We start from the raw sequence: 16,683 nt of genomic DNA on the forward strand, positions 1-16,683 counted from the left end.
AACTTTTGAAATGATTTGTAAGCAAAGTGGTGCATAATTAACTAATATAATTTTATTTTTGGGTTGTTAATGCAGTTATAACGGTTTAAGATTTTTTTGGGTATTTGATGAAACAAGAAATGGGATATGTCAATAAAAAATTTAAGTAGGTTTTCATTTTTCATACATCTTCCCCCCACTCAGCGCCTTCAAATTGTATTTGAATGATTCTGTCCAGGGATTTTTAGGCTCATTGTTTACTAAAGGGTTGGACATTGGATTGCTACTGTTCCTGTTTATTTAGTCTGGGTGTTGTGATGTCATAGCCTAAGTACGATAGATTATCAAAATGCAAATTTTTTTTTTCGACTTTATGTCTAGGTTAAATCTTCTCCACAGGAAAAACTAAACCCTTCCACACACTTTTCCACAAATGATCATCTAGTCAATCCACATTATGCAAGTGCATAATAAATACAAAACAATGCAAAAATAACACGTCAACTCACCAGAGATCAAATGGGAAAATAATTCACCGATATTTTCATATCAGTAGAACTCCTAACTGGACCTATAAATCTTACTGATCCCTCAATGTAAATATTTTAAAAATCTTTCATAACCCTACATGTATTTAAAATGACTGATTTTTGCATTTTTATATATAAATTCTTTGACAGATCTAAAAGGCCTAAATTTTGAATCAAATTGAATGAATAAATCAATTATAATGCCAGTAGCCGAAATAACAAATCGTAATATTTTTATAGTCTGAGAATGCCAAATTCTTTTAATCTCATTTCCTAAATCTGTGTATTTTCATATTTGATATACCATTTACGGCTATATTTATAGTAAAGTAGGAACATTCAGAAAAAAAAAAAAAAAAAAAAAAAAAAGTTGAAGGACAAAACCACGACAAAATTACTCTTTTGAACGGTAAGTACCATACAATTGCCAGACGTCTCTTGGTACAGAGCCTTAGTAACAGTCATAGAAAAGACATTTATTGATATTATTTATTTCTAGTAACATTTCCAAAGCTGTCAAATATGTATCTGTCAAGAGTGAAGGTCATTTGCAGTCATTTGAACGAAAATAGTATACCACAAAATACTACGAAAGTTAGAAATAATTAACCCTAGTAAACATGAAGCAAATACAAATATTTTGACGTTTTCATTGTTTTACACATGTCAAAGAAAATGCTTTCGGAAATGGTTAAGTTTACATCACAGCACAGAGCATTATATTGCTACCTAATTATGAGTGTATGGATCTTTTTGATTGTAGCAGGTATTATAACTTACCAAATAATCTATATATTAAACAATATTAGTCAAATATTCTATTGTATCTGTTAACTACACACTTTCATTGTACTAAATACTTGTTTGTCTAACATAATAAATGTTATAGGAATGTACAAATACATTGCAACCGAAGAAGATGTGAGTATGCCAAAGCAATCTGCCCACAGAAGGGAACACCGACACAATGTGAAGGCAGACAGATATAAGAAGATCTCCAGCAAGTATTGCAATTCAGCTGAGAATATTCATCTTGGTGCTGAAGGTGATTGCTTTGTTCAATATCATTTATTAAATCTAACTTTAGTAAATATACAGAATTTATTAAAAAAAAACGTTGTAATAGTTAGATAATAATGAGTAGTAAATATTTCAGTTTCTGGAAATGGAAAATAATGCTTTTCAAAAGTTATTTCGTTAAAATTAAAACTGTTTGTTACTTGGCCGCCATTATTATTGATGTCAAAGTTTTAATATTAATTTTATTCTTCTCTTATAAACAAAAATATGAACCTATGACCCTAAAATAGGTTCTTAAGTTGTCAGTTTGTGTTTAATAAAAACATAAATAAAAAAAAAACTAGCCTAAAAACAACGATTCAAAATTATTATGACAAAACATGGCGTGAAGAAAGGACATCAAAAAAGTTTTTTTTTTACCAAATAGCTACTAAATTGCATTATTTTCTATTTTCGGCAACTGAAATACTCACTTTTCATTGGTATCTAACTGACACAGTGGTTTTTATAATAAAAGTGCATATTAAGCGTGTCCCGAACATCGAACAACGAAATGTGATTATGTAGGATAAAATGAAGTAGACAAACTCCTAAAAACATGATATAGTAATGTATTTTGAATAGGGGTCAGCCCATCAATCATAATATTTGAATTAATAAAACTAATTGTCAATGGATTCTGGTTCCACAATGACTGAGTTGACTGACAGTTGACGATTTCATAATTTAACGTTGCGACTGGACCGCAAGTACATTATTTGTTGTATGTCACAACTAACTAGGACAGAGGACCAAAAACCAGCACCGTCCTGGTTAAAGCATTATGAATGGTCTCCTTACAATGTATGTATATGGATTGTGCAGGTCTAGCGGACGAGTCATGGGCGCTGCAAGGAGTGATGGTGGTCATCCGACATGGAGACCGGGGCCCGTTAACGCATGTAAAGGGGATTGAGAGCGTTGACTGTAATGTCGCTACTTCATCACAACTGTTGCATAGGTATTATGTACATGCTTTATAATTAAATTGATTTAAATCATTTTTCATTTACCTATAAGCCGCTACTCGTATACATATATGCACAAATAAACTATGCCCCCAGAGCTATACTATAAATAATAATAATTATAAGCAATAATTAGTCATCCGAAATACTAATACAAATTGAAAATATCTCCCGAGTAAAAATAAATGCCGCCAACGGGAATTGAACCCGTGCCTTCTGATGTCTGGTCAGGTGCTCTGTAACCACTGAGCTATGTCGGCTTATTTCCAACCCGCCAAATGATTCGTTGACGTTGGCGGCATTTATTTTTACTCGGGAGATATTTTCAATTTGTATTAGTATTTCGGATGACTAATTATTGCTTATAATTATTTGTTATCCTTTATGCTATGCATAAAACCTTGTCTTATAAACGTTAGTTTATCATTAAAAAATAATAAATAATAATGATGGGATTATTTATATAGCGCCGTTTTCGTGAGAAAATCACCTCAAGGGCGCACCTTTGTGTACCCTTACCTTTGTGTTTTCATTTTCATAGAAAATTTATGAATGTTTCAAAAAGTGTATAGTGCACACATTATCCTATATACATACTTCAGGAACCCGGTGAAAAGGTTGATGTATGGATGCTATCAGGGCCTCGATTCTCGACGAAGTCATTCCACTCGAACAAGTGATTCGACCCACTTGTTGTTTGAGTGGAATGTAAGTATGTACCGTTGACAAGACTTGAGAATAAGAATGTCAACCAACGTATGTACTTTCGACGGCGATTGCGAGCGGCCTGGATTGGAGAATCGATACCCAGGTCATACGCATTGTTGCTTAACATTCGCTGCTAAGAAGACTACAAGGATTGTTGTGCTGTGCTTAGAAAATTTAAGAGAATAAATAGTCATTCCAAATTTTGAATTCGAAAGTATGTAAGTTCTTTTATCGGAGTCGGATAAATTAGAGGTGTATTTATACAAGCAGTATTTTACTACTTGTTTTTTGCCATTGATTGTGGTGACCATTTTTATAACATACCAACAATGTTTGTACTTTTTTAAAGTATTTATTTATTATTATCATTGTAACTATTCCTTCAGTTGTGCTCTTATAAAAAGTGTATTCTGATACATATTTTTTTTTTTTACATTAGCTCCACACAGGAGGCCCTGAGGAAAATCCCCTCTATGGGCCTATGTCGTCTTTGGTGATGCTGTGTGGAGGGTGTTTTTAGGAAAGGAAGGATGGGAAGATCTGGTTAGGAAAAAAGTATGAGGTGTGGGTAGGAATCTGGGGGTCAGTGAGTCCAGGAGTGATGGTAGTATGAATCCATCCCTCCCACTGCGGTGGAAGGCGATGTTCTGAGAGAGTCCTGTTGGAGAGGTCAAAAGGTCTCCCTTAACCAGTCTCTCCAAACCTGCCTGCCACGCAGTTTGTGGGCAGACACATCCTCTGCCAAGACCCGGATAGTAATAATAATAGTAATAATAATGTTTATTTCAGCTGGACAGAGCGGTGTGTGCAATGCTCTGCCTGCCATAAAAGTTTACATTTAAGTTAATACATACATAAAAAGAAAATCAATAAAGAAATAAATAAAAATAATAAAAAATGAATACATTGATGAGCACATTAGGACTTTATGGTGGCTTGAGTGAAATTCTCCATCTCTGGTGTAGAGGCGCTCCCTGCCACTGAGCAACGGCCTGGACAAGAGTGTTGTCCGATCTCTGGTAGCGCTGACTCGTCCCGGCTATTCTGTGGCGCACTAAAGCAGCGAACCCATGCACCCTTCCTTCGGTGAACATCTGTGAGGCGCTGCATCGCCAGGGGAGGCCAAATAGGGCTCTGTATGCGTGGTTGTACTGGACTCGGAGTGTGTTCATGACGCCTTGTGTGTATGTCGTCCATAGCTCGCTAGTGTAGAAGCTCATACAATATTTTTGGAAAAGTTGCTTCTTCACCGGAGGACTGCATTTGTTGAATCTTCTGGCAAGCATGTTAGCTCGCACATTCAGTACTCTTCTTTGACGTTCTATGTCTTTTTTATCATTTAGGTCATCGGTGATGACATGATGGTCTGTAATTAACAGATGATGTCAGGTTCAACTGGCGGCTTTTTGGGATCGGTATTATTATTGTTTTGGACAGCTCTTTCGGAATGTGTCTGAGGCCGATCATGGCAGTGAAGAGAGAGGCAAGCAGTATTGTTAAGTACTCCCCCGCATGCTTTACATGTTCTATGACAAGTCCATCGTGACCTGCAGATTTACCTCCTGCCATGTTGCGCATTGCTCGCTGGATCATCTCAGGTAATATGACGATGGACGGCTGTTGTTCTGGTTGGTGCGTTGTTGTTTCAATCTCTTTAACCATTATTTGCGGTTGATCTGGTGCGGAGCAAAATGTATTTCTGAAAACTTCAGCAATATCTTTATTTACAGATTTTCCATCAATCTGGCTCGGTGCGGTGTATTTCGCTTTCAATACGGCATTGGTTTTATTCCAGAAAGATGAAAAATTCTTGCATTCAAAGCTGTTCGCTATTTTGTCCATTTTGTTCTGCTCAAAGTTTCTTTGACAATTCTTATATTCTTTCTTAAAAGAATATAAGAATTATATTAAATTATATATAAACGTCACCCCATAAACCCGGGCACCCCAATGCATAATGCAGATGCATGGCAGAGGTGTTGGTTATCCAATAAATGGTTCTCGGGGCGGCGGTACCCATACCTGTCTCCCAAATTGATGAAATAGAAATATCATAATAAAATTATGATTAGTTAATTAGTATCTAGTTAGCGTGTAAGAAGTAGAAGCCACCCGGTTGGGCAGCATTTTGAGATGGGTTAAGGGTAGGGGCGGAAGGAAGGGATTTATTAATTCGGGTCTCAAGGAGGCACGGATGATATGAAGGAGGAGAAACAGATGCCGGTAGCTCGTTCCACATGCGAGCCGACTTACACAAAAACGAGTTGAGTAAATAACCCGTTCTCATGAAGCCAACGTCAACTGTGAACGGGTGTTCTGCTCGTGTCCATTCACCAGTGCACAGGAGATCAATGCTGCTAGCTCCTTCAATCAAGCTTCATTGAAATACCTGTAGAATAGACTCAGCATGCCTTCATTGCATCTTTGCATTAGAGATGGCAATCGGTCAGAGGTAGCTCGCAAATTCAATTGTTAGAGTTACTTGAGATTGGCATATGGTTAGCAGCAGGTCGCCATTGGATAATCTCCTAGCCCTATACAAGATGCGATCAGTGCTCAGATGTGTACAGTCTCCGTAGTTGAGTGGTAAATTCTTGTAAATAAATGTAAATTCAAATATTTCACAATTAATTCATTTGAATAATATAATATACCAGCTGACGTTACCCGGAGTTGCTTGGTTTGGAGTAAAATTTTGAGGTTGTGAATTTTAGAGTTCCTAAAAACTAAGTGTAGTTTTAAGGTGGAAATAATATTATTGTTAAGAATTTTCACTTGATCGTGCCATGTCTCCCTGGGGCGTCCTCAACTTTTTCTATCAAACATTCTCCTTGCACCCCTTTTTTCTTTCAATAAGTATTTGTTTCACTTGATCGTGCCATGTCTTCCTCGGGCGTCCTTGAATTCTTCTACCATTCACTTCCACGTCCTACATTCTCCTTACACCCCTTTCTTCGTTCATCACATACGCTTAATTTTACCACAAATAATATTTGTTTCACTTGATCGTGATATGTCTTCCTTGGGCGTTATCGACTTCTTCTATTATTCACTTCCACGTCATACTTTCCCCTTTCACTCATTTCTTAGTTCATCGCATGCTCCTCATTTTACCACAAATAGTTATTTGAGTCATGTCTCCCTTGGGCGCCCCCAACCTTTTCTGTCATTCACTTCATGTAGTGCTAAGAAGAATACTACAATGTTATTATTTATTTATTAACGGACATCGTCCAAATTACAAAATAATAACACGAATAAAGTAAAATGAAAAATACAGGAGTAGACAAAGGTACATGAAAGCAAAGACATATAGTAGATATAACATAAGAAAATAAAGTGACAAGTCGAATCAAGTCAAGACTACGCCGTGGGTCAGGACCACAGGACACTTATAATATTCCGTCACTTGTTTAGCGACTGGCAAAAATCATTCAGACTTATCCCAAAAAAGTTAAGGTTTTGACTTGAGTTGACCAGTCTACACATTCTGGACACTGGTGAATAATATCCATAATTTGTCGAATGATGGTTGAGGAAGAGCAGTTCATTATTTCTGAGTCTTTGCGAGGGGATAATATATAGGATATATCCCGAGGAAACAACATAAGATATATGGATATAATTTTTATAAATATATAAACACAATATCTGGTAAGATAGTACAATTTACAAAAACATAATTTTGTAAAAAAATGCAAAAACACTACAAAGAAAGGTAGTTTATTATTTATTCACCAATTTGATTATTTATTCAGGTACCAGGAGTACATAACCAACATGACGGCTCTGGGTAAAGCCCCGTGGTCGCAGTCGCCGGGCCCTTTCCACAACCTGCCCCTGCTGCCCGGGAGTCCCCCGGGCGCCTGTCGCCTCGGCCAGCTCACCCCACGCGGCCTGCTGCAGCTGCTGGCCACGGGCCACGCCCTGGGGCAGGCCTACACCAACAAGCTCGGTTGGGATTTTTACGGAAATAAAACAGAAAATAAAGGTAAATTACCCTTCTTTCTTTTTCTTCTTCATATGGTGGAGGAGAATTTGTGCAGGTCAAAGTATAGTGCTGGGAAACTGATGAAGGGGACATTCTTCTACATAAATAAAATGTGTCCTGTTGTTTGCATATGACCACATTTCACACAATTTGGAATCCTTAAGCCTGGAAATAGTGTCACGCGTACATGAGTTGCGTACATCAGTCGCTGACTGTCAGCCTATGCGATGCTGCCAGAGTGCCTGACGTCACCCGAGTACAGTTGTCTTCAATTAATTAAGTCATTTTATTAATATTGTACATATTCATAAAAGACTGGAAACAATCCCTCAAACACTTCAAGCCAACATTTTAGCTTAGCATCCCGATTGTTGTATAAATTTCTAGATAAATCCCAAAGACGAGGGCGAAAATGACAATTCAATATTCATTTTATAAGACTATACACATGCACGCCCAACATTTCACGCTATCGATACAGATAGTGAGAGTATCGGTTGACTGACGACGTAGCGCTGATGAGTTGGACCGGGTCCTCGTACGCAACACGTAGCGACTAACTTGTTACTGACCGTCAGTGTTACACTACAGCTTTTCATTAATTTATCTACGTATTAACGTATGAGATCGATATACGCTGTCGACGTAAGCGGCACACTATTTTTAGCCTTAGGCCCAATTTTTTCATCATATATGCACAGCGATCGTAACTGCACCGAATGCGGATTGGTGCTTTCCCACTTCTTTCTAGGGAGAGAGTACCCTGGTAGTTTAATAGTTGGGTCCACAAAAGGGTGCTTGCTTTTCACTTCCGAGGTATGTGGCTGAGTTTGCCACGACTCTTCAGAAGAATGTTGTGAATGTTTGTGACGAATAACTCTTAATGAATGACTGTTTCTACTGTTATAGACTATTTCTACTGTCCCAATGAAAAATAACAGTTGTGCAAATTGGCAGCTTTGAATCAGAGCTGTTGAGCTGCCAAAATATATATTTTTTATGAATTAAAGAGGTTTCTGTAAAATAACACGTATTTGTTGCTCTTAAAAACAAATGTGGCTACATAACTTTGAACTTTAAACAACTCTAATACATGAGCAAAATTACAAATTTGCACATTTGTTATTGTTCATTGGGACAATCGAATTTTCATAATTATTAAACTTTAAGCGCAGTGGCATCTTGTCTTATTGATCTTTTATAAAAAAGTTCCAATTTGTTTAGGGGTATTCTATTTTCACCATAATATTCCTACATATATCAATCTGGCTCTAATTTTGTAAATATTTTTTAATCTTTTCTCTTTCAGATATTGCTTCTTCAAATGCTGTGCCAAAGTCTACAGGAAACACAAAGATCAATGAAGTAACTAAAAAAAGTCAAATCAATATTGTTCCTCTGAAAACCATCAGCAGTGATGATGCCAAGAGTTTGATTCCGACGGGGAAACCAGCAGAAGGTAATTTGACTGCATGTAATAATATACTTATCCACTTCAATCATCCCTTAGCTATGTATCTAGCTTTGTGATTTATGATTCAACTGTGTTGACAGTTCCTTACAACAGCTGTTAAGTATTTTTGTAAGATTTGAGATTTAAGAGCGGATTTTGCAACACCAAGACTCAATTAACCACGGTGACACCTAAAATGGTCAGCGAGAGCAAGCTAGATGGCGGTATGGTAACTGAGTGTTTTAAATTAAGATAATCCAACCTGTCGGTGTACAAGGTGTTTACAGATTATTTAATTTGATATTTGAATACCGGCCAATTGCGGAGCTTGATTTTGTATTTTCAACTACTAAAATAACGTCGGATTATAGTAGTTGTCGGATAATCGAGCATACTGCATTTCTGTTCTGTATATGTAAATTGTTTAATCAATCAATTCTTTTCTCTTTTCCCTTCAGGTGAGATTCTCGTCCACAGCACGCGCTACCGGCGAGCCCTCCAGTCCGCTCTGGCCCTCCTGTGGGCGGCTCTGGGAGAAGCGGGGGGCAATGCAGCAGGCGGTGGAGGGGGCGTCGGGGGCGCCGTGGCCCGTGAAAGCCCCAGTCTCACTTTTTGCTCCGAGGACTGCGCCTGCCCTGCAGCTGAGTACTACGCCAGGTTGGCAATACATACTGACTATTCGCACTAGCTGCAAATCGAACTTTTTGTTGTTCGTTTGCCTGTTCTTTTTCAAAGCCTATTTACTACTGGACAGAAAGAATAAAACAATACAGAAACATAAATATTCACAATTCTGCAGTTTACCTATACATAAGTAAAATTATATGCTTTATGTTTGTGTTAGAATATCCCACAATTACATGCCATAACCATAAGTTTATGTTAACCTTTAACCAGTTAAATTTCACCCTAACAAAATAATTTGTGATTCCAAGAAAGTTACACTATTGGGCATGGCGACACACATATTTCATACGGGTTAAGCTATTGCTTTTTTTTTTGGTAAATCGTATGCAATTTACATTTGTATTGAGTTGCACGTGTCATGTTGCATTCAGTGTCGCACATGCTTTTTATGGACTTGACAATATATTATTTCATATTTGCAACACATCATTATTGAAGGTGTGACAAAATGACTCATAGTTCTAAAGAATCAATTCTTATATTTTTCATACTAAAAAGGGACAATTTTTGAATTTGTAGGAAAGTGTCTGAAGAATCTAAAAAACGCCTTGAGGCCCACCCGGCTGTCGGAGAGCTGGTCTCACAACTGTCTGCCATCGTGTTCCAGTCTCCATCGCAGTCTTCTAAAGACCCACATATCCTGGAGGATGCACTACTCGCTTACCTCTGCCACTCCGCCGCTTTACCCTGCCTGGAGAAATCTGTTCAACATCCTGAAAACATGAATTTACCTGAGAGTGATAATCATAAATCAGCCATTGATAATTCCAAACCAGCAGATGGTGGACTAAGAGGTCTCTTACAAGCTAACAATTCAAAACATTCCCCTTCTAGATCTCTTCTACAAATTTTTTCGGTAGACGATTTTGAAAATACTATTAAAGATCGTGGATTTGTTAGAAATATTCGCAATATTAAGGTTCGACCGGAAGAATCTCACCGCAAATCCGCCGTCCTTGACTTTGACAGTCAAATGGAAAAAGAGAAAATCGGATATTATCAACAGAAGATGATGGAAAACGTAGACATGAATTATGAAGATGTTATTCTCATCAAAAGAAACATGGATGGTGATTTTAATTTCAACGGGGAAAATATCAACAATCCTGAAGTGGAAGACGATGACTCTGAAGACTATAATGAAAAGGATGACAGTGAGAAAGATACCCCGAAGAAATCCGATACGGAAACATTGTGCGTCAAAAAGGAACAAGTGACCAGTCTCTTTGCATACACAGACTGGGATATGAAGCAATACGCCAAAAGCAGTCACTTGAAAAAGGCATCGTTACTACGAGCTTTTGGAATGATTCGACAAATAGTTAAGTATATTCTCAAAATGATATCGGAGGGCAAACCTAAGTTTGTTTTGTTCTCAGGCCATGATAAGACGCTGCAGTTTTTAAGTCTCGCTTTAGGTTTGGCTGACGAGAGCTTCCTCAGCATTCATTATGCCTCCAGAATGGTGATAGAGATTTACAAAAATGAAGACAAAGAATACATGAAAAATAAGAAGAGTCCAAGCGGAAGAATTGATAGTCGTAAACCTAAAGTGGTGGCGCCGTTAGACTTCTTCCTCCGGGTTGTGATGAACGGAGTGGATGTTACCCGGCAACTTAGTTTCTGTCGGGGAAGCCGAAGCATTGTAGCCGACAACCTCACCAAAGTGAACGGTCCCCTGGATGAGAGCAAAAAGTCATATCTGTGTAGGATTGAAAACATTATTAGGTTCACACATGAAGACTATTTCAGTGTACTCAATTCGTCTAATTTTAAAGATGCTTGTTCAGTTCGAAAAGTTTAATGTTTAAAACTACTATTATGTCATTTTAAATAATAAAACCACTAGGTAAACACCCTGCGTAAAGTCGTTGCCTCCTGTAAAGTTATAAGTTGTAGGCCTCCAACACTTTGCGTAAGGCCACATATGTATTGTCAATAAATAATTCTTGCCTCCATACGTGGCTTAATTTATAACTCAATATGTTGTGTGTTTATGTGTAATATTGGTGTTGTATTTCTGTAGATCTCACGTTGCTATGCATTCACTATATTCAAGAAATACTTAAAAAATAAGAATGAACTGAATTCAGTATTTTGTAAATAAATGAATGCATAAGTAGGTATAATTTTATGTTAAATTTAAAATCTCTTATTTCATAGATTTTTTCTATACCTCATAAGGTTCTTTACCAAACCTTTTAAGAATAATTTATTATGCTCAAGATTATATTAATTTCTACTTTGTTTCACCTTGATGACACAGGTCAAATCTATGTTACATTAGTTTTAGTTACATTTATTTAGAACAATATGTATTGTTTTAGTTGAAAGAATTTTTACAATTTACAGGATCTCATTTCTATAAAATGTATCATTAGTATTGGTGGAGCGATCCCCGAGCTGTCTGGACCGATTCGGGATTGAACACCAAAAAATGGATCACAAGACAAATTGAAGACATAAATTATTATAAGTTGTTATTTTGACTCTGGTTGTTTTCTTAGATATTGTGCTACCTTGTCTTCGAAAAGTCTTGCCACCATTTTTAAACTTGTTGGTTTTCATCATCACAGCTGATTTTCAGTCAGATATGAAAAAAAAATTGCATTCCTTTGAATATGTATTCTAGTCCACATTTTAATATCTCCATGCCGCCGTAGAATGTTTATTTTATGAATCTGTGATATATATTTTTTTAAATATTAGAAAACATTTTTTTAATAGTGTTTCTAACTTTCTGCCGGTTTTGGAAATAATCTAGATATAAATATAAATAATTCTAAGTTTTCCTTATTTTTAATAGTTTTAGGAAAGATAAGTCCAATAGAATATTTAATAGAAGATTATCATTCCAAATTCATTCCAAATTTTTCCTTGAATTTCCCAGAAAATTTTACTATGTATTTATAATTTTACCTACATAGAATAGTTAGGATAAATAAATTTATTGTTCGTAAGGAGTAATTTATTATTTCATTCAATAAATGTTGGGATGTCCCTAAGTTATGGCGGAATTAGACACACACACACACTATTACACAATAGAAATAAAATACCATACGTATATTTTTTATGTATTTACACAATTTTTGCCTGTCCGGTAGGCTAACTTTTTTTCAATTCAATTTTGAATTACTTTGTGAACTTACCATCCGACTGGGCTTTTTGGCACAAACTCATAAATTCATATTTATAAAACCATTATTTTTCTTGAGTTTATTATACATAATTGTAAATGTTTGAATGATTCTTCATTATTATTGTTTCATACATAAAGCAATACAGTTTGGAATTAATTACACATAATTTTTATTTATTGGCAAAAGTGATATAAAAAACAAAAAAGTTAGTGTATCACTGGAATGCTCGCATTATAAAAGCAGTTGATTACACAGCAACAATTTATGGTGTGCGTTTTGAATACCTCTTAACTCTAAACTTAACACCTCACAAGCGAGACAAGTAGTTTTGGTGGGAAAAAATTTGCAAACCGAACACAAAGACAGTACAGGCTCGTCCGATTTGATGAAAATATTAGCCGAACGGAGTCCTCCTGCTGCCGGATGAGGATAGAATATTGGGAGAAAAATATGTACCGTTAAAGTGTTAAATTAAAGACATCAGTTGTTATTGATATTATGTATGTATTAGTTTATTCAAATGGACTGATATGGATGTTTCTCTTATTATTTATAATTTTTTTTTAATATCTTTCTCGAATAATATGAATCTCCTTGAACAAAAGCAATACCGAGTAAAATAATTACTTGACAACTATTCTGCATTGATTATATAATTGTTTTGTATGTGTGTACCTTCCCAAATACTCCATTCTAGTTTATTAAAGAGTTGTTCCTAATTCAAAATGTGTTTAAAATTATTTGTTATTCTATTTTTCTTACCCAGTGAAAAAGTATTAAAAAGCAGTATTATTTTAAAATAAAATGCTACTTTTTAATTTTGACAAGATCTGAATAGCCTGGTATTCTTTACTTTGGAAGGTAATATTATATTTCTTCAAATTTTGCAAATTCACTTTGTGGCACCATTTTATTAATAAAATAATTAAAACACTTTGTTTTTACCACGATAATCTTTATTTTTTATATAAAGTCAACATGTTTCGAGAACGATGTTCTCTTCATCAGGACAATTAATGTACTAAAAACTAAATTTTCAAGTATATAGAGACAGGTGTGGGTAGAAAAGGAAGTAGTGTGGGGGGGGGTTGAGGGGAGGGGTGAGAGGTGGAAAGGGGAGGTGCTTAGAAGATCAAAGACAAAAAATTACAATGGAAACATGTTTAAGACAGGGTTATTCACAAAATTAGTTTGATTATTAATAGTATTTAAATTTCTATTGACATTTTTCCTAATTTCTAATATTTCTAAAAGGTCTAACTGAAAACCATTAACATTAGTGTGTAAAATTTTAAAACCAGTATTTATGTCAAATGAATGGTTGAATTCAATTAGATGGTTAGCAAATTCCGAACAATTATTGCTATTTAGACATCTCAAATGTTCCTTAATCCTTGTTTCAAAATTTCTGCAAGTTTTACCTACGTAAAAATGGTTACAATCATTGCAATTCAATTGGTAAACTCCGGATTTTTTATTTTTTAAGTCTTTGTCCTTGTTATTTAGAATATAATTTTTCAATTTATTATTCGTATAAAAAGCTGGCTGTATTGTATTAGGAATTTTTTTATTTAATAGGGAAAAACCCTGTCTTAAACATATTTCCATTGTAATTTTTTGTCTTTGATCTTCTAAGCACCTCCCCTTTCCACCTCTCACCCCTCCCCTCAACCCCCCCCCACACTACTTCCTTTTCTACCCACACCTGTCTCTATATACTTGAAAATTTAGTTTTTAGTACATTAATTGTCCTGATGAAGAGAACATCGTTCTCGAAACATGTTGACTTTATATAAAAAATAAAGATTATCGTGGTAAAAACAAAGTGTTTTAATTATTTTATTGGTAATATTATACCCTTCTCATTTTCCTTTTACTCCTTCTATCTCACGGGAAATAATAAATGGATAGTCTTTGTAAGTAGCACCATTTCAAAGAACTTATGACCCTTAAAAACGTGAAGTATATCTCATCATTGCAAGCACAACTTGTCTAAGTATGATTTGAGATTTTCACGGCTTAATGTATTATAGTGATTTATTTTGGGGTATTATGCCGTGTTAAATAACCCAAAAATAAATCTCTATGACAACTTGTCAGTTTGCAGTTCCTATGCAGAGCAGATCATCGGATCATTTCTATGTTTTCAGTATGAAGAAAAAAATCGTTAGGTACCTATTTTTACCTAGTACCTACCTACCCATGGCTGTAATTAAAAAAATAAATCACTGTCGTAAATATTTACGAGTTTGACCGAGGACTGTCTCACCTGAGTGGTATACATATCCATACAAATCTATGGTCTCACCTGGTCTCACCCAGTTGGCATAGTATCATCAAATACCCTGTAATATTAATAATACGTCCAACTCCAGTGAAATAGTGGCAATATCAACAACTCTTGCCGCTAGAGACGCAATTATAGGATATTGACTTTGACATTCCTTTCAATGGCGGCAAATTGAATTTATTTAGTGTTTTATATATACCTATGTTATATTGATTAAAACATATGTAAAAATGTTACAACAAGTAGGTTGCATGTGTGCATTTAAGCAAGGATGTAAATATTACAAAGAACAAAAACACTCATTAAAGTTATTTTTCAGGATGCCAAAAAACGTTGACAGGTTAGTTAGTGAAATATAATGTTTGTTAAATCCTAGCAAATAAAATGTTATTGATTATATAAAAAGTGGATTATATCGTGAAAAATATAATTATAAAATTAAGGTAAATTCAGCAAAGCTGTGTTAGTTGAGTTCCATGTGGCTTTCTGTGTTCATGTGGAAGTTATAAATAATTGTAAATGTTGATGTTCTCAATTTATTAAATACATTGATGTATAATACATTTTTACGTATTAAATATTTATTGTAAAATTTCTCTTAATATTTTACTACCTTTCTGAACTACCAAAGACCACCAAGAAGTTAATAGCCGCTTTAACATGTTTTATGTATGGAAAAAAAAGCAGTGATTTTTTTGATTTCTATAATTAATTTACTAACATAAAATGAATATATTTCACATAAAATCCGTTCAAATGTACCACGTTCCAAAACCAAGGCGCGTAACTCATGCCGCTAGGAGGCGCTAGTGTATGTAGCATGTTGCGTTCAGAACATAAATAAATGGTTCAGAATGTATGGGAAATGTCAGAAGTTGGAGGTATTGTGTATATTATAGAGTATTTGGTATCATGAACTGCCAATAATAATAACTGTATCTTCTATCGTTGATTATGCCCGCCGAAACAGAACAATCAACATTATGCAAAATTAAAAAAATATATAGTTCACCCGGTTTATGGTCGGTGGCGCCAACGATTTCGCGCGCTGTTTTCGCCACCACGGCAACACCAGTTGTTTATTATTTGAGTAGTTCAAAGAAATAGGTCACGGCCAAATTTGCCAGCTTTATCCGCGGAATGCCTCTCGTGGTTTGGTAAACAACGCCTGGATGAATGCCATTATTTTTTAATACATTTTTTTATTCGGCCCGGCCGGCTTTTTTGGCCATCATCATTGTACTTACGTATTTAAAAACGTATACATATTTAAGAAATGTGCAGCCCTTCATAATATGCGATATTAATCAGTAATGCTTTGTCCACATTGGGCGTGAAAAAGTTGGAAAAAAAATTAAAACGGCGCCACAGGTTGGGCTATAATGAAATACCTATTATATTATACAGGGTTTTCCAATAGGAGGTGTTATTTTGAATAGCCCGCTATTTCGGTAGATGTTACTTTTGAAGCTGTCATTTTTTGACATTTGATAAGTAAAAACTACGCCATTAATAAAAATGGAACGATACACGCTTCAACAATGCATTTAAATTATTAAAATTCACTTGAGTGAATCAAATGCAAATCATCTTGAGTTATGAGGCCCATTTCCACCTCGGTGGCTTCGTCAACAAGCAAAATTGTCGCATCTGGGGCTCGGAAAACCCAAGAGTTATTGTTGAAAAGCCTCTCTATCCTCAACGTATGAATTTTTGGTGCGGTTTATGGTACAGCGCAGTCATTGGACCTTAATTTTTCGAAAATGAGGCTGGAGCAACAGTTACGGTGAATGGATCGCTATCGAGAGATGATTAATGATTTTTTATGGCCGGAATTGGATGGTATTGATCTGGACAACGTTTACTTTCAACAAG

The 16,683-nt window shown here is 35.5% G+C and overlaps 1 protein-coding gene across 1 annotated transcript; it reads left to right on the forward strand.

The window, feature by feature from the left end:
• Positions 1-1,047: 1,047 nt before the first annotated feature.
• Positions 1,048-13,353, forward strand: LOC149426488 (uncharacterized). Its single transcript, XM_089637155.1, has 7 exons — positions 1,048-1,275; positions 1,399-1,554; positions 2,394-2,529; positions 7,003-7,235; positions 8,545-8,694; positions 9,147-9,345; positions 9,895-13,353. The coding sequence occupies exons 1-7, from the start codon at positions 1,173-1,175 to the stop codon at positions 11,177-11,179; spliced, it is 2,262 nt and encodes a 753-aa protein (XP_089493281.1). The 5' UTR covers positions 1,048-1,172; the 3' UTR covers positions 11,180-13,353.
• The last annotated feature ends 3,330 nt before the right edge of the window (positions 13,354-16,683 follow it).

Source organism: Hesperophylax consimilis, chromosome 1, assembly GCF_061612785.1.
Source record: "Hesperophylax consimilis isolate HC1 chromosome 1, BYU_Hcon_1.0, whole genome shotgun sequence".
NCBI classification, from domain to species: domain Eukaryota; kingdom Metazoa; phylum Arthropoda; class Insecta; order Trichoptera; family Limnephilidae; genus Hesperophylax; species Hesperophylax consimilis.

Excerpts from the sequence above, each read along its gene's own strand:
- LOC149426488 (XM_089637155.1), top strand. The coding sequence starts at position 1,173 with ATGTCAAAGAAAATGCTTTCGGAAATGGTTAAGTTTACATCACAGCAC. Across the intron at positions 1,555-2,393 it reads TATTCATCTTGGTGCTGAAG|GTCTAGCGGACGAGTCATGG; the intron begins GTGATTGCTTTG and ends TGGATTGTGCAG. Across the intron at positions 8,695-9,146 it reads GACGGGGAAACCAGCAGAAG|GTGAGATTCTCGTCCACAGC; the intron begins GTAATTTGACTG and ends TTTTCCCTTCAG.